Source organism: Leopardus geoffroyi, chromosome D4, assembly GCF_018350155.1.
Source record: "Leopardus geoffroyi isolate Oge1 chromosome D4, O.geoffroyi_Oge1_pat1.0, whole genome shotgun sequence".
In the NCBI taxonomy this organism is placed as follows: domain Eukaryota; kingdom Metazoa; phylum Chordata; class Mammalia; order Carnivora; family Felidae; genus Leopardus; species Leopardus geoffroyi.
Window position 1 is genome coordinate 74,433,043 of NC_059342.1, and position 20,746 is coordinate 74,453,788.

Consider the following 20,746-nt stretch of genomic DNA (forward strand, 5'->3'; position numbering starts at 1 on the left):
GACGATGTCTAAAATCCCTGTTCGTTACCTGGGGGATTCCACAGTCTCCCTCCACCACCCACTTTGAGGGAGTCGTGAGGATTCTGAGGTTCACGTGCCTGACATTAGACTCTGCTCCCATGAATGGGGCTTAGAGCTCCTCGAATCTTGGCCCTCCCTCTTTGACCCTGGGCAACTGACTCCTCTCTGGGCCTCTAGCTTTCCTCTGCAAAGTGGGTGAACAAAACAGAACTAGCCTCTCCAGAGGGCCCTGGGGTTAAATCCCTTTGCAGGCGCCTTGCGCGCGGTGAGCGCCAGATAGAGCAGCGGTGCGGGAGGCGCTGGGCGCCTGTTTGTTCCCTCCTGGCTGTCCATCCCTTTGTCACAAGAGCTGTAATTGGCCAGAGTTTCTGTCCCGGACTGCCCGAAGGGCAGCCCTGGCTCTGACTGCAAGCTTCCTCCTGGGGAGTGGCTACAAGAGGACAGACATGTGGTTCTGATGGAAAACCCAGGCCTGCCTCCAGCAGTGCTGGCTGGCCTGCGTTCACTTGGAGAAGGAGCGAGCAGGACTGGGGGGCCCTCGGGACACAGGACGAGCTACAGCGTGGCCCAGAGCAAGAGCTAGAGTGTGTGCCCATCCTGCTCCTCTCCCTGCCCTAGGGGGCCGGGGTGGGGGGAGGGTGGCTGGGCCCCCTCCTCCTTCCAGGCAGCACCAGCTTCTCCCCGAGCTCCCTGGGGGCTCCCAAGGCATCGCCATCTCCCAGGTAACAGGGAATTTAGACATTGTCTTCTCCAGCATCCTGCTCGGGCCTTCACGGCTCCTGTAGGCCCTGACCTGCACACCCCCATGATGGGGAGCGCACTCCCACACTGAGAAGCAATGACAGGGAGTGGTGGAAAGAAATGGCGGACTCCGGCGGAGTTAGGTTCAGAGTCTGGCTTCTCCGCTTACCAGCAGCGTGATCATAGGCCGTTTCCTCACTGCAAAACGAGGATGAGAGCTGTGAGTATCCTCACCACCACCACTGTTTCACTACCATTATTACAGATCTCAAAACCGTTCTCTCCGAAAGGCCTTGATTCCAAGGACAAATAGGGTGCTGTGTGATTCAGACCAAGCCATCAACACCTCTGGGCCTCCACTGCACTCCCAGAGCTGTCTCTTTCCAGGGAGGTCTGTGCCTCGGCTAGAGACAGAGGCCAGGGGCCAGAAGCCAGCCCTCAGGAGGGCCGTGATGCCCACCCAGCAGCTGAGCCTCTGTCCCAGCTCCTGTGGCTCGGGATGTCCCCCCTTCAATGTGTCTCTATCTCCACCGGGCCCCTGTTCATGAATCAGGGGCGGAAAGCCTGACACACGGCCTGACAGGGTCCATCTGAGACAGTGGCCCAGAGAGGCGAAGGGGCTTACCCAGGGCCACACAGCAGTCCAGCAACAGAACCAGAACCAGCAACCGCAGCCTCTAATCATGTGTAGTACTGGGTCTCTGAAAGCTCTCAGCTGGCTCTCGTAGCATGCTCGGAGCTGCCTGCTCTGAGAAAGGGATTGAGGCCAGATCTGCCAAGCCACTCCTCTGTGTCCCTGTCCTCGGGGAACGTGCCACCTCCTCTGGCAGATCCGGCTGTTCCTGAGCACTTATGAGAGGCCGGGGGCGGGGGGTTATCTCCCACCTTAAAGGAGAGATTCTCAGCCTCACTTCCGAGACAAGATAACTGAGGCTCGGCGTCGTCCCCTGTCCTGGGTTTATTCAGTTTGTGAGGCACTATTTATGTATTTTTAATGTTTAATTTTGAGAGAGAGGCAGAGTACGAACAGGGGAGGGGCGGAGTGAGAGAGGGAGGCGCCGAATCCGAAGCAGGCTCCAGGCACCGAGCTGTCAGCACAGAGCCTGACGTGGGGATCGAACCCACAAACTGTGAGATCATGACCTGAGCTGAAGTTGGACGCTTGACTGACTGAGCCCCGCAGGCGCCCCCACGAGGCTCTATTTAAGGCCGTTGGTGTGGAGGTGATGCATTGGAAGCCCCAGGTAGCTGATAAGAGGAATTGTTGCTTTCTTTGGCCCAATTGTTAATTGAACATTTCTGGGGTGCCTGACGGGCTCAGTCAGTAGAGCACACAACTCTTGATCTCGGGGTTGTGAGTTTGAGCCCCATGTCGGGCGTAGAGATTTCTTAAAAATAAAATGTTTAAAAAAACAAAACGAAATTTCCTTGTTCAATTTTTAAATGCTTTCTTCCTGTCCTATTTTCAATCCCTCATCCCCCCCCTCCAGCCAGACACGTTCCCTCACCTCCTTTTGTGGCTGGCCCCCACACTCCCGGTCCGGGGTGGGCCAGCCTCCTGCACAGGACCCTCTTTGTCTCCCCAGCATGACCTCTCTGATCCTCTGCAGGACAAACACCGCACTGTTCTCCATGGGGGACTTTTCTAGATCCCATCTGTGTGTCTGCGGGAGTTCCTGTAAGGGGTCACATGGGCCAGTAGGTAGAACCCTGGAGGAGATACACTTGCTGATGGGCTAAGGGACCTGAGACAAATCACGGCCCTTGACTGGGCCTCAGTATTCGCATCTGTGAAGTGGGGGCAGGGAGCACATTCCACCCGCCCCAGGCGGTTTCCTAGCTTTCGAAGGAATAAGATTCCTGTCTGGGGCTCCAGGGAACAGCGGCCTGACCCCTGCCCCGCTCCTGCCCCCTCCACATGTCGGCTCTTCCTCTGTGAGCAGGGCTGAATTGACTTGCACGTCGGGCTGGAGGAGGCTGCTGCAGACACCCAGCCTCATGCAGACTCAGACCCTCCCTGAGGGTTCGGTTCGCCCCCACGGATTGCGGACCACACACCTGCTTCTGCCTCACGGGTGCCCTGGGAAGTGCATGCAACAGCCGAATCTGAAGGCCCAACTGGAGGGACTGGGCCACGCGTGGCTAGGCTCTGCCCTCAGCCTCCACAACTATGAAATGCGTTGGCTGGCTGACCTCCGTTAAACAGGGTCATTTGTGCAGCACCGGCTCTATTCCAGGATGATAGGGCCTCTAGCGGAGTCCCTCCAGGTGGAGCCATCTCGGCACACCGCACCCGGATGGCCAGCCTCAGGCTCGGGATGTGCGGGCAGTGGGAGGAGAAGGGAGCCCCAGGCTGGTGCCGGGAAAGGCCCAAGGCTCTGGGCAGCCCTGCCCTCCTGGTTCCCGGCCCGAGGGAGACCCCTGCTGTCCACCATGCTAGTCCTTTTTTCCTATTCCAGGGCCCCCGAGGACCAGATGGACCAGCCGGGGAGCAGGGGTCCAGGGGCCTCAAGGTATCAACCCCGTGGCCTGCCCTTGCTCATGCCTCCCACGCTGGGTCAGGAATTCCGGAACCAAGGCTCACAGCTTCCTTGGCATGAGGCCACTGTGGGCAGCAGGGAGTCCGAGAGAGGCTGAGAGCTCATGGCCGCTCCTCCTGGCCCTGGAGTCTGAGCAGGGGGGCGACGGAGAGAGAGCAGTGAACGAGAGGGTAGCCGGGGGATTGAGGGAGTGAGGAGGAATGCAGGTACCTTCTGGCGCCTTCCCCGGGGGCCCCTGGCCCCCTCTAGGGCCCCCAAGAGTCGAGATGCTTCTACTCCCAGCAGGAGCAAAGGCTCCCTGGTTCTCCAGAGCAGCTGGTGACTATGACGAGCCACTCCCCTTACTGGGCCTCAGTTTCCCACCAGCATGGTAGAGAGAGGGGTGGATGATTACACCGGTTCCTTCCATCTGCCATGGGGTGTGGGTCCTGTGTCCGCGAGGGGTACTCCCCAGCACCCTGTCCCACCTTCACACGCTGTTTCGGCAGGGCCCTTCAGGACCTCAGGGCAGACCGGGCCAGCCCGGGCAACAGGTACGTCAGGCCAAGGCCGCCAGCCCCCTCCCCGCTCCCTGCTTTGTGATCTGTGCCTCTAATGACCCCGAATGCGTTTCCAGGGTGCGGCCGGTGAGCGAGGGCACTCGGGAGTGCGAGGCTTCCCGGTAAGTGACACCAGTTCTGGAAATTCCGTGGGGCTTTGCCGGGAGATTATAGCCACGTCAGCCAAATTCCCATCCTGCTGTGGAAACCCCACAGACTCTAGCTGCCCGCTCTCTCTACACGGACGACCCTCCAGCCTGCCTCTTTCCCCTGAGACTCAGTGTCCCCATCTGTCACTTGGTGGAGGGGTAGGGGTCGGACCATCACTCGTGGTGAAGGCTTACAGCCGCGAAGGGACTAAGTCACCTCTGTCCCTCTCTGCAGGGCATCCCGGGTCCCTCAGGCCCTCCGGGCACCAAGGGCCTCCCAGGAGAACCGGTAAGTGCCCTCTTGCCCCCCTCTTTTGCCTCTTTGCCCCCCGGCAGGCTGGTCTCAGATGGGCCACCTCTGGGAGTGTGGGATGTGGCCATATAAGAAGGAGGCTGGAGGGAGACAGTACCAGGGCCCTGCTACCCTGATGGGACAGGCCTCGGAGGGTAGAGAGAGTGAGCGCTGGCCAGGGAGCTCAGGAGCTCTGGGCTTGAGTCTAAGCACTCTTGTCCTCCAGCCTAGTTTTCTTGCAAGTGAAATGGGAATAAATTGTCCTTACCTTGCCATCCTGTTGTGAAAATGAACCGGTGACGTGTACAGAGTGCTCAGCACAGACTAAAGCTGAGGGAACAGAGTGCTTGAGGTCACCAAGTGGGGAAGGATGGAACTGTAGGGTCTGGACATCGGACGTCGGGGAGAAGGGGGTCACAGGGGCCGGTCGCTTCAAGCCGTGGGGAGAGCTTGTTCTTGTTCCCAAGGGCAACAGGAGACAGTGAGTGATTTGAAAGCGAGGTGACCCTTTAGGAGGTCTCCCTGGAAGGATGGGTTTGGAGAACAGCCCAAGTGTCAGGGTGCCCCACGAGGAGGCAGTGGAATTGTACTGCCAGGGAGGGACAGGAGAGGATGGTCTCGAGAGGCGCAGGAGGAGGGTTCCCTGCCTGGGAAAGGGGGAGCATGGGAGGCTTCTGCCCCCCAGAGCCATGCTACAGTCCCACATCTTGAGGCCCAAGAGACGCCATTTTGAACACTGAATTGAGCAGGAGCGGGGTGGGGGTTTCTAGAGGTGGGGCCCAGGTGGGAGGTGTCCAGGCAGGGGGAATGGAGTGAGCAAGTCTGCTTGGAGAGCTGGAAGGTTTCTGAGTAGGGGGGGGGGGCCCTCTGAATTTGAGGGGGAGGAACAGGACAGAGTGCAGGTGATGGAGGGGTGGCAGGAGACCAATGGGGAGGGGGGAGCTGCAGACACAGGCTATGGGGGGCGTGGGCCGCAGAGTCCCAGATTCTATGGATCCTCTCCCTCGTCCGCCCCTCCAGAGGGCCCAGGCTGCTGTCTCGAAACTGTTGTGTGTCTGTCTGTCTTCCAGGGCCCTCAGGGACCCCAGGGACCACTTGGCCCTCCTGGAGAGATGGGACCTCAGGTGAGTGCTCAGGGCCCCTTGTTTGTCCCAGGACGTTGCTGGGGAGACATCAGCCCCTCGAAGCCCCCCTCCTCAGGGGGTCCCCGGCCTGGCCTGGGAGGGAGATGGTCATGTCCTGTGTCCCACAGAAAGTGAAGGTTAGGCACCCTGGCAGGAAGGGCAGATCCGCCTTAGGCATAAGGGGAGGGGCTGGGCTCCCTGTCCCAGGGGCTGCTGTGTGCCTGGCCTGCAGGGGTCCCCGGGCCCTCATGGGGGTTGGCAGTGCCTCTTCTGTGGCACCGGGGAAAACAACAATGTCGCACCCCACCCCTGCTGGGACTTCACCTCGGCACTGAGGTTTGACTGCAGAGAGAGCCCTCTTGAGGCCATGCAGCAGGGGGCTCCCATGGGGCCTCAGACACCTCTGCCTTATCCAGAGAAAACTGAACCACGGCATTGGGTTCGTGCAGAGGCGGTGGCCATGCCCATGATGGTAACTCAGACCCCTCCCCACCTTAGTCATCCCGGCCCAGCTTTGGAGGGAAGGACTGGGATCGGTCAGCCCTGAACACAGCCTTTGTTGGCTTCTTCCCCTGTTGTTATGTGAATCCTGAAATTTTCCTCCCTGTGCTTGCCAAGGGGCTCCTAATGTGGTAAACCACACTCATGGGGAAGGAGAGGGCTCCAGCAGCCTCAGGGGAGCCCCGAGGCTCAGCACCCTGGGCCCAACCACCACCCTCACTATGATCCCAGCTCCAATCTCCGAGAAGGCTGCAGCCTGCTCCCAACTCTGTGTCTCATGCTGTGTGACCTCAGGCACGTTCCTTGCCCTCTCTGGGCCTGCTTAAGTTATCTCCTCCCTTACAATGAGAGGCCAGCCCTTGCTGTAGGAGGGACCAATGGCATTTTTTTGCAGGGGCCTCCCGGTGCAGTAGGAGAGCCGGGCCTTCCTGGGGAAGCCGGGATGAAGGTAAGGCAGGATGAAAGAGAAAAGTGACTTGTTGAAACCAGCGCCCAGCTGGCGGCCACGTCCTCCCCACGGAAGAGAAACGGGCCTTTCTTGTGCCGGGATAATGAGTTCTCTGTGCTCCTGGCCGGGGAGTGGGTCCTGGCTATGGCCACAGTGGAGGGCCCAGCTGGCCGGGAGCCCCTGCCCCTGCCCCCTGCCCCCTGCCCGGTGGTGTTTTCTCTGGCACCTGCCCCACCTTGGGGCAGCCGCACCTCCTGGCCTCCCACGATACCATCTGTATCTCAGCACCCGTGCCCCTCATTACCTGCCGGGAAACAGGCGCCCATTGATACCTGGGCTCTTGGGAGGGCCCTCTCCCCTCTCTGCTGTGGGAGAGGATGCAGCTCCCTGCGCAGGCCCCGGGGCTGATGAGTGATGCTGACAGCCTGAGGGCCTTGTTAGGCAGGGCCTGGGGGAGCCCGCGAGGGTCTGTGGGACTAGAGGCAGACACCCCCTCCCTGTCCGTGCCTGAGCCTCCCTGCCATTCGGAGGGAGTTGGACCAGGCTTGGGACTTTGGTTGTTGACTTAGTTCTAGAATCCTTTGCGTGAACAATGCAGAAAACCACCCCGTATATAAAACAGACAGAAATGGGATCCTTCTGGTGGGGGCAGGGCTGGGGGCTCAGAGCCCCTCCTCCTTGGGCCCTTCGGGCATCAGCACGGAGGGAGACTAGTGCGCACATCCCCACACGGTCATCTTCTGGGGGGCGGGGGACATTATTCTGGCTCATGTAGGGCCTCTTCCTCCTTTGGGTTTCTCTCCAAGGCTCTCAGGGGAGCAAAGAAGGTGGGCAGCCTCAGAGTTACCGTCCCTGCATCCGATCCTCCCTGGAGCCTAACTACCCAGGTTTGGATCCTGAATCTGTCACTTATTAGCCTCATGGGCTCAGGCTAGTTCCGTCACCCCACGGTCTGCAGTGTCTTCCTCCGGAAAAGAAGACACCTTTCCTGGCAGGGTCGCGGTGAGGGATCACATGGGAAATAAAAAGGCAGTTAGAACAGTGCCGTGTCCACGTGAGCCTGATGGTGGTGGTGGCCGTGGCGGTCCTGACGTGGCCAGGGCGACCATGGAGCGGAGGCTCTGGTTGGCATTTTATAATTTCGCTTTGGTCCTTGGAAGAAGGTGCTTCCCCAGCTCCCCACCCAAATCCGAGCTGGTGAGAACTGGAGGGTGAAGTCAGGGCTGGGACTGGCCCCACCCACCCCCATGGACTTGTGTTTGGCTTCTCCTAGGGTGACCTTGGGCCTCTGGGCACCCCTGGGGAGCAGGGCCTCATTGGGCAGCGGGTAAGTCGAAGCAAATTCATTCTCCCTGGAAAGCCACCTGAGGGGCGCTTGGGTGGGGGGAAGGGCTTCACTCAACCTCCCCGAGCCTCAGGGAGAAGGAGACCCTGAATCCCTTCAGCCTCATCCCATCTATCTCTCTTGGTGGGCCAGCATTTCCACCCTGTAGAGGCACTCTTCGAAGAAAAGGGTTCTGTGGTCAAAGTGGTCAAAGCGGTCAAAGCGTCTGAGACTCACTGCATGCTCCGTGTTCCCTCTTATGTATCAGCAGTAGCATTTTCAAGGCTCTGAGAAGGCCTGCAGCCAAGAAACTGGTTCCTTTTGGATTCATCCAGGGCCCCCAAACTTACTGACCTGCAAGCACTTTTACTGAAAAACACCTGTTTTTCATCCCTGAAAACTGTTCCATGGAAGGTGATCTTCCCCTTTTCTGGAAGAAACCCACAAAGCTTTTCTTTCTCTGTGAAGCATTGGGATGCCTCTCTGTCTACCTCTCTATGCTCTGTGCCCGGTTTACAAGGTCTCTGCCTGAATGTGGCCTGGGGTACCAGGAGGGGTACAAAGCAGGCACCCTCTAGCACCTGATGGCTGCAGAATGTGGAGTCCGGCAGGGAGGGGGAGTTAGTGTGGGCCTCAGTTTGTGGGGACACCAGGCCCAGTCCAAGCCCCCCCTCATTTCTCACCTTTCCCGTTTTTCCATTGCCTCTTGCTCCCCCCTGCCCTGAGTTAACAGAGGCTCCACAAATTGAGTTAGGACATAGAAAGAGCGAGAAAGACCACGGGGCGAGAGACGATGAGTGTGGAGCCTGAAGCCGTGAGATGGCAGCGCTTGTGTGTCAACGAAGACTGATCAGTGCAGTTTTCTGGGAGTGCCATGTTGACAAGGATCCCGAGGCTCCACGTAGGCGCAGTAGGGAAGAGAATGACGAGCGCTTACTTGAGGCCCACTGCGTGCCAGGCACATCTCTCAGAGCACTGGGAACAGAGCAGTGAGTGACCGGAGGCCTTGTCCTCATGCGGCCACATCCTGGTGAATCCATTAGTCTACGCGCCTGTCACACCTTTGCCATCCCTGCATCTGACGACTTCTGAGGCTCCTCAGAAGGTGCTGAACGGCTATGAGCTCTGAAAGCAAAGAGAGACCCAAACCCCTGTGACGGCCGTTTGAACTGAAAAGTCCAGGAGCATCTCTGGAGCTGGGACTGCAAGCAGAGAATCTAGCCGAGGGCCAGATGGGGATTCCGGGGCTTGGTATCCTTCCCAGACTTGCTGGCAAAAAGACAAAAAGAAAAAAAGTCTTAAGTTTGGCCTCGCTGTCCTCATCTGAGAAATGGGATTCCACCGAGGAGTTCCATGAGAGCTCGCTCCAGTTCCAGAAATAACGTACCTAGTGGCTGCCGTTTGTGGGGTGCTTATACTGTGCCTTACAGGAGCCCTTAAAGGAAGGGGGATCAGCCCAATTTTCAGGGGAGAAGACAGGTGCCCGTGGGGGGCTAGGTAGTTTGCTTGTGGTCACGCTGCCGGTGAATGGGAAGCCTAGTTGGGGGACTGAGGTCCGTGTGGCATCGAAGCCTTTCTCGAAGCCCTGGGCAAGCACCGCCTCCCAGTCTGGCCAGCCAACTTGGACACTGCAACTCAGGACCTCCTGTCGCCCCCACCTGACCAACCCTGCAGATAGGGCAGGCCGTGGCTTGGGGGCTGCTCCTCCTTTCTGAAGAGGGTGCCTCAACCCCCCTGCTCGCTCACTAATTCAGCCACCGTTTACCGGGCACCTGCTCTGTGCCAGGCATGCCAGGGCCCTACTGCCCGGAGACAGGGTTGGGGTCCTGCCCCAGGGAGGGGGAGGAAGTAAAAGCACATGGGGCCCCCTCCCCAGTAATGTCTCCTCATCTTTCCCCACCACCCTTTGCAGGGAGAGCCGGGCCTTGAGGGTGACGGTGGCCCTGCAGGGCCCGATGGGCTGAAGGTGAGTGTCCTTCTGCTGTAGGGTCTGGGGAGGGGGGAGGTGTTCTGGAAGTGCCTTCTACCTCTGCCCCTACTACCCTCCCATCCCAGACCTAAGTTTTCTCTCAGAAGCACTGTGTTCCCATAAAGCTCTGAGAGCAGACCTCTGGCTCCTATTGAAGGCAGCGCTGTCCAGCACCGCGGCAGCCTCCTGCCCCGCTTGGACAGGGGCCTAGGAACCCTCCCCACCTTCCACTGCTCGCTGCTGCCCTTCTCCTCAAAACAACAGCTTCTCTTGGTTAAGGGTAGTACCTGAGCACCTGCTCCGTGCCCGGCCCAGGGCCAGCAGCTTTGATATCTGGGATCTTCCAAACATCCTAAAAGATCAGGAAAATCAGGGGCGCCTGGGTGGCGCAGTCGGTTAAGCGTCCGACTTCAGCCAGGTCACGATCTCGCGGTCCGTGAGTTCGAGCCCCGCGTCAGGCTCTGGGCTGATGGCTCAGAGCCTGGAGCCTGTTTCTGATTCTGTGTCTCCCTCTCTCTCTGCCCCTCTCCCGTTCATGCTCTGTCTCTCTCTGTCCCAAAAATAAATAAACGTTGAAAAAAAAAATTAAAAAAAAAAAAAAAAAGATCAGGAAAATCAGAATCGCCACCCATGGCCTGTAAGCCACTATTTATGGCGGACTAGTCACATATGTATCAGGTACTGTACTAAGCCCTTCGTGTCGTGTCACACCTCAGTTAATGGTCCGGGATCAGTTCTGTCTTTAAATGAGGAAACTGAGGTTCAGAGAGGTTAAGCCACTTGCCCAAGGACGCACAGGCAAGACCCAAGCCTCAACTACCTCTTTGCACCATGCGCCCAATCTAAAGATGAAGAGACTGAGGTTCAGAAGGAGGCAGAGGCACACTCATCCAGAGTCTGTGGCTGAGTGGAGAATCCAAAACTCAAACCCAGGGTTCACTGGCACCAAAGCGTATAGGCCTAACTCTGCCCCGCTGCATCCCGGAGATTCCTCTGTCAGCCACAGAGGCTGGCACTTTCAGGAGGTGCCAGGAGGTGCCAGGGCTCCCCTGAACCCCGGGGCAGGCTGGCACCACTCTCTGACTTACCAGCGCCACCTCTAGCCCAGGCCTGTCCCTGGCTACCAGCCCTGGCCCTGCCCTGGCATAGGAGGTGGGCTTTTCCCAGGGCTGATCTGTCACACTGTGACTCAGCTCCCCAGCCCAGGGTCCCAAGTGCCACATCCCAGGCTGCCCTTTGTCAGCCATTTACTCTCACGTGACCTCGCAATAAGCAGCCCATCTCCAGACCTCCACTCCCACTGCCCTGTCCCCGTAATTGCCCTGGGTCCCGGGCCTCCCCATCTACCAGGAAACCTCAATGACGATGATGTGGCCCCTGGCTGGCTCTGCTTCTGCCTCTGGTTTTTCTTGCAAGGCTGAGAGCGCCCCCTGTCTGCCATCCGGCAGCCTTCTCTCCTCTCCAACGCAGCTGCAACCTAGGATACAGCCAGGTCCTGGCCGGGGAGACCCGGAGCCACCTGAGAGCCCCTCCACACCCTTTGCCAAATGTCCGCTTGAACTGCGGGGACACTGAGGAACACTCTGGCTGAGATGCTCTGTGTACTCACCATGCGCTTGCACCAACTGCCTTGACGCCTTTACATGAGTGAACCCATTCAGTCCTCCCAGGTACCCTGGGGGCTAGATTCGTCACCCACCCACTTGACAGATGAGGAAACTGAGGCACAATGCGCTGGCCTCTCCCACTTCTGGACGGCCACCTTTCTTCTCCTTGGGATCTTGCTGAGGTGGGAGGAGAGTGGAGGCTTGGAGGGGTGGGTGCCTCACACAGTCTTTTCTGCTCTTATCTCGGCTCCTGGTCCTGGCTTCTTCCTCTTTCGCTCCCTTTCAAAGCCAGTTCTACCGTGGACCTTGGGCCCGGATAGTTGCTCAGATGCACAGTATCTTCCCTGGTCCTCACACGAATCCCAGGAGACCATCTGGTGTCTTTATGGTGTTTGTCTAAGAATCACCTTCGTGGTGAAACTAACCTCTCGGACACGCACAGCACTCGATAGTTTATATAGAGCGCTTTTACGCTGATGATCTCTTTTGAGTTTGCTGACCAGCAGATGGTGGTGGTGATGCCTCCTGGTAGAGCTAACCTTTATCCAGCATGCACGCACCAGACACCTTGCTAAGCTACTCGCGTGGATTAGCTCTCTCAATCCTCATAGTGACCCTTTGCTGTTTATTTTACAAGTGAGGAAACATGGGGCGCCTGGGTGGCTCAGCCGGTTAAGCGTCGGAATTCAGACTGGGTCATGATCTCACGGTTCGTGAGTTCAAACCCCGCGTCAGGCTCTGGGCCGACAGGTCGGAGCCTGGAGCCTGCTTCCGATTCTGTGTCTCCCTCTCTCTCTGGCCCTCCCCTGCTCGCACTCTGTCTGTCTCTCTCTATCAAAAATGAATAAACGTTAAAAAAAAAATTAACAAATGAGGAAACTTGCCCCGGGTCACACCGCTGTTGAGAGGTAGCAGCAAGATTTGAATTTAAGCAACATAACCCCAGGGGGGAGGGAAGTATTGTCCCCTGCGCAGAGAACCTTGGAGTTGGAAAGAACCAGAACCCTAGGGTCTCACCCGTGCTCTGCCACTGACTCACATGTGCTAATGGGAAGTCTCCTCTCTCTGGGCCTCAGTTTCCCCATGTGTAAATCAAGAAGGTTGAGTTAGACATCTTGTAAGGCTCTTCTGAGCATTGGTGGATGTCCTAGGACTCTAGGATTCTCCAGGAACCCCCAGACCCATTCTGTAGGGGGTCCACCAGGACACCACCCCTGCTGTGTGGGAGCTTGGGATGTGGGGGTCTGGATAGTCCCTGGAGCCAGAGCCCCTGTGGGACTCAGGTTGAGCCCCCTCTCTGTAAACAAGCCTGGCCACCTGGAACAGGCTGTCTGCCTCGGAGAGCTAGGAGAGCAGGTGGCCAGAGATGACAAGCCAGAAGGGGAGCCCTGGGGCTGGAGTCTGCAGGAGTCATCTGGGAAACACCCCGTCTCTATGCTGGGCTTGGCTCGGAGCCTGAGAATCTCAGTGGGCAGGGATCTCAGAAACCAACCTGTCCAGCCCTCTCCTGGCACCCAGATCTGCTCTGCACTGGCCCACACCTCAGCTTGGAGCTTCCCTCCCTTATCCATGCCATTCATCTCTGGACTCCTCCCCATTGGGAAGTACCCCCCGCCTTCAGCTAGGCTAGAAATTTCCCCAACAGGCCCCTGTACCAGCCTCCTCTGCCCAGAGCCCAGGCCCCGGGCCCCAGTAGGTCCAACCTGAAGGATACGCTCTCAGCAGACCTGTTCCCAGTCTCTGGCTTCATGCCCTCTGCACCCTGATCTTTCTCCCGGACCCACACCAGTTTATCAGTGTTCCCTGCGAAGTGTGGTGTTGGAGAGCTCCCCTTCTCCCAGCCTGCTCCCCCACCCTCCTGTCCGTGACTTCATACCCTTTCCCACGGTCTCTCTGCACAGTCCCAGCTCAGCCCCTTGCAGACTGACCACGAGCCCCCGCCGGGCCTGCCAGCCGTGATGGGGGTGGCCTTCTGACAGGCGCCACCCTGCTCCTCTGTGGCCACGGCCCGTGCTGCACCCCTCACACCTGCTCTGCCCGCGGGGCCGGGCCTGGCCTGGCACAGATCCTGGACAAGTGCCGTGTGAGTGCTAACTGTCGTCCCCTGGACGCAGGCCGTGCTCTGCAGCCGGCGAGAGTGAGGGCCAAGCAGTCAGCGATGGGAGATGGTGCTCACGGTAGAGTCAGACAGGAAAAACACAAAACAAAGGAGATGGAACTGTGCAGTGCAGTTGGGTTATGCCTTTAAAGCTGCATAGGCGGGACTGCTAAGTAGCCTCATGGCTTTGCCACAGCTGTCCCACCAGTCCGAGCCCAGGACTAACAATGGCAACTGTGACCTGTTCCTTATTATTGTTACTGTAAACTGTTTTCGTGTAAGCAAGTGCTGAAAATGCAACTCAGAAAAATGGAGCTAGTTCTGAGGGTCAGGATTGGGTGAGCTGTTTTCCTTTTTAAAAATATCCTTCAACGTCTTAAGACTCTTGTCCTCCCAGTGTGTCCCTGTTGGGGAGACATAGTCGAGGCTCCCAAAGCCACCCCCTTCCAGTGAACAACTTGGGGCGGGAGTGGTCAGGGTTCTGTGTTCCCTCCGGGCTGCCTCCTCACTGGCCCAGGCACCATGGCAGGGGTATTCCCTGTGCCAGCCAGGCCATGCCACCTGACCCTTTTGGTGGCTCCAAGAACAATCAGGGGACTCCAAGGGCTTCTTGGCTGTGGACATCCGAACGGAGCCCTGAGGTTTAGCGCTTCTGTTGGGCTTAGTGACTAATATCTTCTCTCTCTCTCTCTCTCTCTCTCTCTCCCCTCCCCATTCCCCTTCAACCTAGGGGGACAGGGGTGACCCCGGGCCTGATGGTGAACGTGGTGACAAGGGTCAGGAGGGACTGAAGGGCGAGGATGGGCCCCCCGGGCCCCCTGGCATCACTGGCGTCCGGGTGAGTATGTGTGACTGCATGCCAGCACTTGGGGCTTCTGGGGGGGACACGACTCGAGCCTGCTCAGGCAGTTGGACAGGAGGGGAGGCCTTTTGATAGCAGTCCCTTGAAGGCCTTCCCCTGTATCCTTCCTCCACCTGGGAGCTTCCCAGAGAACCAAGCTGACCATGTCCCTCCCTCGCCTAGCCCTCCCATGGCCAGCCCTCAGACTGGCACCTCACACTCTTCAGTCTGGCTTCCACACCCTCCACAAGTCTGGCCCTGTGGGCCTTGTCCCACATTCAGCCACACTGGATTTAGCAGGGAGGATTCAGCAGGAGGGGCATCAGCCAAGATTCTCCACTAGGAGCTTGCTGTGTGACTCTTCACTTGCCATCACCCTCTCTGGGTCACGTGCTTGCTATGATGGATTTGGAAGGAATGCGTGCCGAGATCACTTTAGGCTCTAACATTCCAGAGGCTCTTTCTTAGCAAACTTCTGAGTATCGTGGTTGTGGGATGGGCAGCGACATGTGGCAGAAATAGCCCTGGGTCTAGAGTCCAAAGGTTAAGTTCAGGCTTGAGCACCCGCTATCTGGGTGACCTTAGGCAGATCACTGCTGCCTCTCTGTGAGCCTTGGCCTTCTTATTTAAAGAGTCAATGAAACTTTGGAAAAGAAAGTGCTTTATATTATGTGCCAGAAAATAAATATCATCTTTAAGAATTTGGAAGAGGAAATGATTGGAAGCTGCTGGTTGTGGTCATGATAGTGGTAGTATATTGACGGTTGGGTGCAGGTGTTGATGATGGTCACAGTGGTAATGGTATTGGTGATGGTGGTGATGATGGCGGAGATGGTGATGATGATGGCGGTGGTGATGGTGGTAGAGATTGTGGTGATGGTAGTGGACATGATGATGGTGGAGATGGTGATAGTGATGATGGTGGTGGTGGTGGAGATGGTTAGGATGATGGTGGGAGTGATGATGGTGGAGATGGTGATGGTGATGATGGTGGAGATGGTGATGATGAGGGAGATGGTGATGATGATGGTGGTGGTGATGGTGGTAGAGATTGGTGATGGTAGTGGAAATGATGATGATGGTGGAGATGATGGAGATGGTTAGGATGATGGTAGTGATGATGATGGTGGAGATGGTGATGATGGTGAAGATGGTGAGGATGGTGATGATGGTAAGGATGATGGTGATGGTGGAGGTGGTGATAGTGATGATGGTGGTGGTGGTGGAGATGGTTAGGATGATGGAGGTGATGATAGTGGAGATGGTGATAGTGGTGGTGGTGGTGGTGGAGATGGTGAGGATGGTGATGATGGTGAGAATGATGGTGGTGATGGTGATGATGATGGTGGAGATGGTGATGATGGTGGAGATGGTGATGATGGTGATGGTGGTGATGGTTATGATGGTGGTGATGGTGATGGTGGAGATGGTGGTTATGGTGGAGGTGATGATAGTGGAGATGGTGATGGTGGTGGTGGTGGTGGAGATGGTGAGGATGGTGGTGATGGTGATGATGATGGTGGAGATGGTGATGATGGTGGAGATGGTGATGGTGGTGATGGTGATGATGGTGGAGATGGTGATGATGGTGATGGTTATGATGGTGGTGATGGTGATGGTGGAGATGGTGGTGATGGTGGAGATGGTGGTGATGGTGGAGGTGATGATAGTGGAGATGGTGATGGTGGTGGTGGTGGTGGAGATGGTGATGATGGTGAGAATGATGGTGGTGATGGTGATGATGATGGTGGAGATGGTGATGATGGTGATGGTGGTGATGGTTATGATGGTGGTGATGGTGATGGTGGAGATGGTGGTCATGGTGGTGATGATGATGGTGGAGATGGTGATGGTGAGGATGATGGTGGTAATGGTGATGGTGGGAGTGATGATGGTGGAGATGGTGATGGTGATGATGGTGGTGGTGGTGGAGATGGTTAGGATGAAGGTAATGATAATGGTGGAGATGATGAGGATGGTGATGATGGTGAGGATGATGGTGATGATGGTGGTGATGGTGATGATGATGGTGGAGATGGTGATGATGGTGGAGATGGTGATGGTGATGATGGTGATGGTGGTGGAGATGGTTAGGATGATGGTAATGATGATGATGGTGGAGATGGTGAGGATGGTGATGATGGTGAGGATGATGGTGGAGATGGTGATGATGGTGGAGATGGTGATGGTGATGATGGTGATGGTGGTGGAGATGGTTAGGATGATGGTAATGATGATGATGGTGGAGATGGTGAGGATGGTGATGATGGTGAGGATGATGGTGGAGATGGTGATGATGGTGGCGATATTGGTGATGGTGATGGCAGTGGCAGCAGTAGCAGTGGTGGTGACAGTGGCCACAGTGATGGGGACAGACGGTGGTGGTGCTGTTGGTGGTAGCAGCGTTCGTGTCCATATTTTGCTGTCTCTACCAATTTTCATATACTAGAGCTGGAGAGAGGTTCACTGGGGCCAGACTGAGTGCGTGCTGGGTGACGGAGGTGGTGAGAGGCTTGTATTTGAGTCTCTTTGGCATCAGGGCTGCGGGACAAGTATCTCCCACTCTGGCCAGGAAACAGTGGAGTATTTAAAAATAGAATTTTATGAGCCATCAGAGCCTTTCCAGAAATATATCTACATGGATGGGGGCCCAGCAAAAGTCTTCATTCTGGCCCCACAGCCTCACCCCACTGGCTGCTCCAGCCCTTACTCAGGATTTCCCACACCATGAGGGATGCTCCCAGCTGGAGAGGGCCCGTCAGAACAAGTGGCCGGCCGCCCTGTCCTGGGGGAGACTCCCGGCATCCTGGCCCTGTGCTGAATTCTTCAGTGCTGACTCATTTCTCCTCCTGACAAGAGATCAGCCAAAGCAATCACCTCAGTGTGTTAACAAATTCCACCAGCCCCTGTACCATGATTTCACAATTTCCCAAATATGACCATCCTGGGACAGCGGTGCCCCGGACACTGAAGATCTGCGTTCCATTCCAACCTGGCTAGGTGGCCTGTGGAAAACACCTTCATGTCACTGAGCCCATTCCTTTGGCTCTCAAATGGAACAAAGAATCCCTTCCTCCCAACCCTGTGGCCAGAATTGGATGAGGTATGATGCGGAATATGGACACAGCGCCTGGCCCCTGGTTGATGGTTGTTACTATTTTATTTTTGGAGGAGCAAAAGACCTTGACATTGCTAACACAGTGCCGTCCGGTAGAAACAGAAGACAAGCTACATGTGTAATTTAAAATTTTTTAGTACTCACATTTTAAAAATGTAAAAAGAAGTGGGTGAAATAAATTTTAATAGTCTATTTTATTGAGCTCGATATATCTAAAATGGTAACATTTGCAACATATAATCAATATAAAAATCATTAGTAAGGCATTTTGCATTTTTTTTTGTACTAAATCTACGAAATCTGATGTGTAATTTACTCTTACAGCACATCTCAGTTAGGATGCTAGATTTTCATTGGAAATACTTGATCTGTATTTAGATTCCATGAACTATACAGCTGAAAATGTATAGATTCATATCCCCAAGTGATTCCAAACATACCTACAAGTTTTATAATAACTGAATGGTCCATTTTAAGTTTAATTTTAAATCAATTAAAATTGAATTAAGAATTTGGTTCCTCTGTCCTGGTAGCCACATTTCAAGTGTTCAGTAGCCCTGTGTGGCAAGGGGCCACCAGAGTAGACAGTGCAAAAGCTAGTTCAAGACCTTTATATTAGAAGTGGAGAAACTGAGGGACGTCTGGGCGGCCTAGTCAGTTAAGGGTCCGACTTCGGCTCAGGTCATGATCTCTGGGTCCGTGAGTTCGAGCCCCGCATCGGGCTCTGTGCTGACAGCTCAGAGCCTAGAACCTGCTTCAGATTCTGTGTCTCCCTCTCTCTCTCTGCCCCTACCCCGCTCATGCTCTGTCTCTCTCTCAAAAATAAATAAACATTAAAAAAAAGAAGTCGGGAAACTGAGGCACGCAGAAGGAAAGGGAGTTGTCCAGGGTCGCATGAGGCTTTAAGCCTCAGAATACAGGACTGTCTGTCCTTCCAGGATCACCATTCCCTCCTTCCTGAGGGCCCCAGAGTGGGCTGAACGGCACTTCCTTTAGGGACTGGACATCTTCTCCAGTACACTTTTGCCATGTTTTGTCTTTCGAGCAGACATCTCTCCCTTGTACTAAATCAAAGCCAGCCTCCTTGTAACTTCTGTCCACTGACCACCCCAGAGAACACAGTTGCTGCTGCCTCAGGGCAGCTGCAGATATCTGCAGACAGAAATCCAGTCCCTCTGGGTTAGCCCGTGTGTTTCCTGGTTCCTCTAAGATCCCGTCTTCCTGCCCTTCCTCCATCACAGTCAGTACCTACTCCTATTCCAAGGTGGGACCATCATCTCCCTCATCCTATAGCAAGCACCTCTGTTAATGCAGCCATAGAGATTGAATCCAACTAGCTCTTTAGTGTTTGCCAAGAACGTAGGTGTTTTTTTTCCCAGCTCCCCTTGAGGTTTGGGCCTTGAGAGAACTGTCTTCTGTGGGCCGTCAGGATGTCCTTTCCAAACCAGAAACACTGCCTGCCCCACCCCCTACATCCCAAACCAGTGTGGCTCAGGGTTGGGATTCTCTTCTCTCCCTCTCTTATATGCACACTTACACGCACTCACTCACCCTGCTGAAATGTGTGGCCCTGACCAGGGCAGGGCGAGGCAGAGCTGCATCATGGGATGCCCTGTGGGAGAGGGGGCACAGCGGCCTGTTGGAGGGAGTGGCCTGGGTACCCCAGTGGGAGAGCGGGGGAGGGCAGCTGACCTTCCCCGCACAATGCCCCACTGTGACGATCCCCTCCAACTCCAGCCCCCAAGGGAGGGAGACCCTGTCAGTGGGACACGGCCCCAGGGATTGTCAGAAGTGAGCCGCAGCATCTTAGAGATGAGATGCCTCGTGTCATCAGTGGGTACCCTGAGCCCTGGATGTGGACTCAGACAGACCGACAGTTGAATCAGGGTTCTGGGCAAGTCCCTTCACCTTCTGGAAGCCCAGAGGTCACCATAGGTGGGAGGAGGCCTTGATCGGGCCCAAGACTCAGCGTGGCTGGGAGGCTGGAACAGTGCGTGGCAAAGGGAGTGCAGAGAGCTGTTCCCGTTGGGACAGCCTGGGCGCCTAGCAGCCGCCATGAAATGAGGATTTATCCCGCGCTTATATGGGCCACACACCTGGTGAGCGAGAGCAGGTTGAAATCTCAGCTCTCTGAGGCACATAGGACCCCTGTCCCCACTTTGCAGACAAAGCCTCCCATCACGGGAAGTTAGGTCACACTCAAGGTCACAGGGGCATTGAGCACGGGTGAGTTTTGAACCCAGCAGGCTGCCCTCGGAGCTAGTGCGCTAATCTTCTGTGTTTCTCACCCTTTTCTTTCCCTCCTTCTCCCCTCAGGGTCCTGAAGGAAAACCAGGGAGGCAAGGCGAGAAGGGCCGGACAGGAGCCAAGGTGGCATGCCATGCTTCCTGGGGCCGTGACCTCCCCAGTCCCTCCTCCCCTCGCCCTGCCCCACGTCTCTCTCGTCTCTCTCCACCTCCCTATGGGGCCTGGTGACATCCTGTCTCTCCTTCCACTGCAGGGTGCCAAGGGCTACCAAGGACAGCTGGGTGAGATGGGCGTCCCTGGAGACCCCGGACCCCCTGGCACCCCAGGCCCTAAAGGGTCCCGGGGCAGCCTGGGACCAACGGTGAGAACCCTCTGGGTGGGGTGGGGTGGGGTGGGGGAGGCACAGAGCAGAGGGGGGCCAAGGGCAGAAAGAGAGGTATCGTCAGCTCGACCCCTTGTCCTGGCCGCTTCTTTTGAATCATGGATCCCTTTGGGAACCTGCAGAACCCGCAGCCTCTCTCCTTGCAAAAGTACCCGCAACACCAAGTGTCTCTTTCAGTTTGAAGGGGGTGGTGGGTCTTCTGAAGTCCTTCGCAGACCAAGATTAACAAGCCCCATTTTAGGAGAGGGAGAGGGGACCAGCCCCTCGTGAGTGTTTTTTAGGAAGAAGGAGTTTTCCCACTGGAAATAGCTCCATGAGGATCAGGGTGAAGGTGCTACGAATCCCTGGGGGACTATGAGGGTGTCCCGGTCTATCGCTGGCCTGCCCTGAAGGAGGGCCCCCGGGGCTCTGGCAGGTGTAGAGGGGGAAAGCAGGGGGGAGGCAGACAGGTGACAGCATCTCCGAGCTGCCAGTGTGCACTGATCAACGGCTGAGCCGTTTTGTGACACTTAAAGTGCAAATGCTCCCACCCTGGCTGATTGCATGCTGCCACCATGATGTCACTGAATGGGCACATGGGAGGAGCTATGCAGGACTGTGTGTTGTCCACTGCACAGACTCCATGGGCGGAAATACGCGAGAGCGTAGGTAATAATGAAATGTAGTTATCAGGAAGGGCTGAGTTTGGAATATTTATCATCTTTGTCTTTTTATGATTGGTTTAACTGTAACCTCTCGTAGGGTGCTCCGGGACGGATGGGGGCCCAAGGAGAACCGGGACTGGCTGGTTATGATGTAAGAAAAT

General features: G+C 56.2%; 1 protein-coding gene across 9 annotated transcripts in view; it reads left to right on the forward strand.

Annotated features, from left to right (window-relative positions):
• Positions 1 to 20,746, forward strand: part of COL27A1 (collagen type XXVII alpha 1 chain) — a 141,557-nt gene that overhangs the window by 95,821 nt on the left and 24,990 nt on the right. For 8 of the 9 annotated variants that reach the window (XR_006710373.1, XR_006710374.1, XM_045469584.1 and 5 more), the window contains 12 exons: positions 3,222 to 3,275; positions 3,791 to 3,835; positions 3,919 to 3,963; positions 4,226 to 4,279; positions 5,353 to 5,406; positions 6,302 to 6,355; positions 7,629 to 7,682; positions 9,592 to 9,645; positions 14,084 to 14,191; positions 19,629 to 19,682; positions 19,813 to 19,920; positions 20,683 to 20,736. Coding sequence is in view for 7 of the 9 variants with exons in the window: in XM_045469584.1 (XP_045325540.1) it covers positions 3,222 to 3,275; positions 3,791 to 3,835; positions 3,919 to 3,963; positions 4,226 to 4,279; positions 5,353 to 5,406; positions 6,302 to 6,355; positions 7,629 to 7,682; positions 9,592 to 9,645; positions 14,084 to 14,191; positions 19,629 to 19,682; positions 19,813 to 19,920; positions 20,683 to 20,736 (738 nt within the window). In the remaining 2 variants the exon portion in view is untranslated. The remainder of the gene's footprint in view (positions 1 to 3,221; positions 3,276 to 3,790; positions 3,836 to 3,918; positions 3,964 to 4,225; positions 4,280 to 5,352; positions 5,407 to 6,301; positions 6,356 to 7,628; positions 7,683 to 9,591; positions 9,646 to 14,083; positions 14,192 to 19,628; positions 19,683 to 19,812; positions 19,921 to 20,682; positions 20,737 to 20,746) is intronic. The other variant, XM_045469588.1, reaches the window with a different exon arrangement.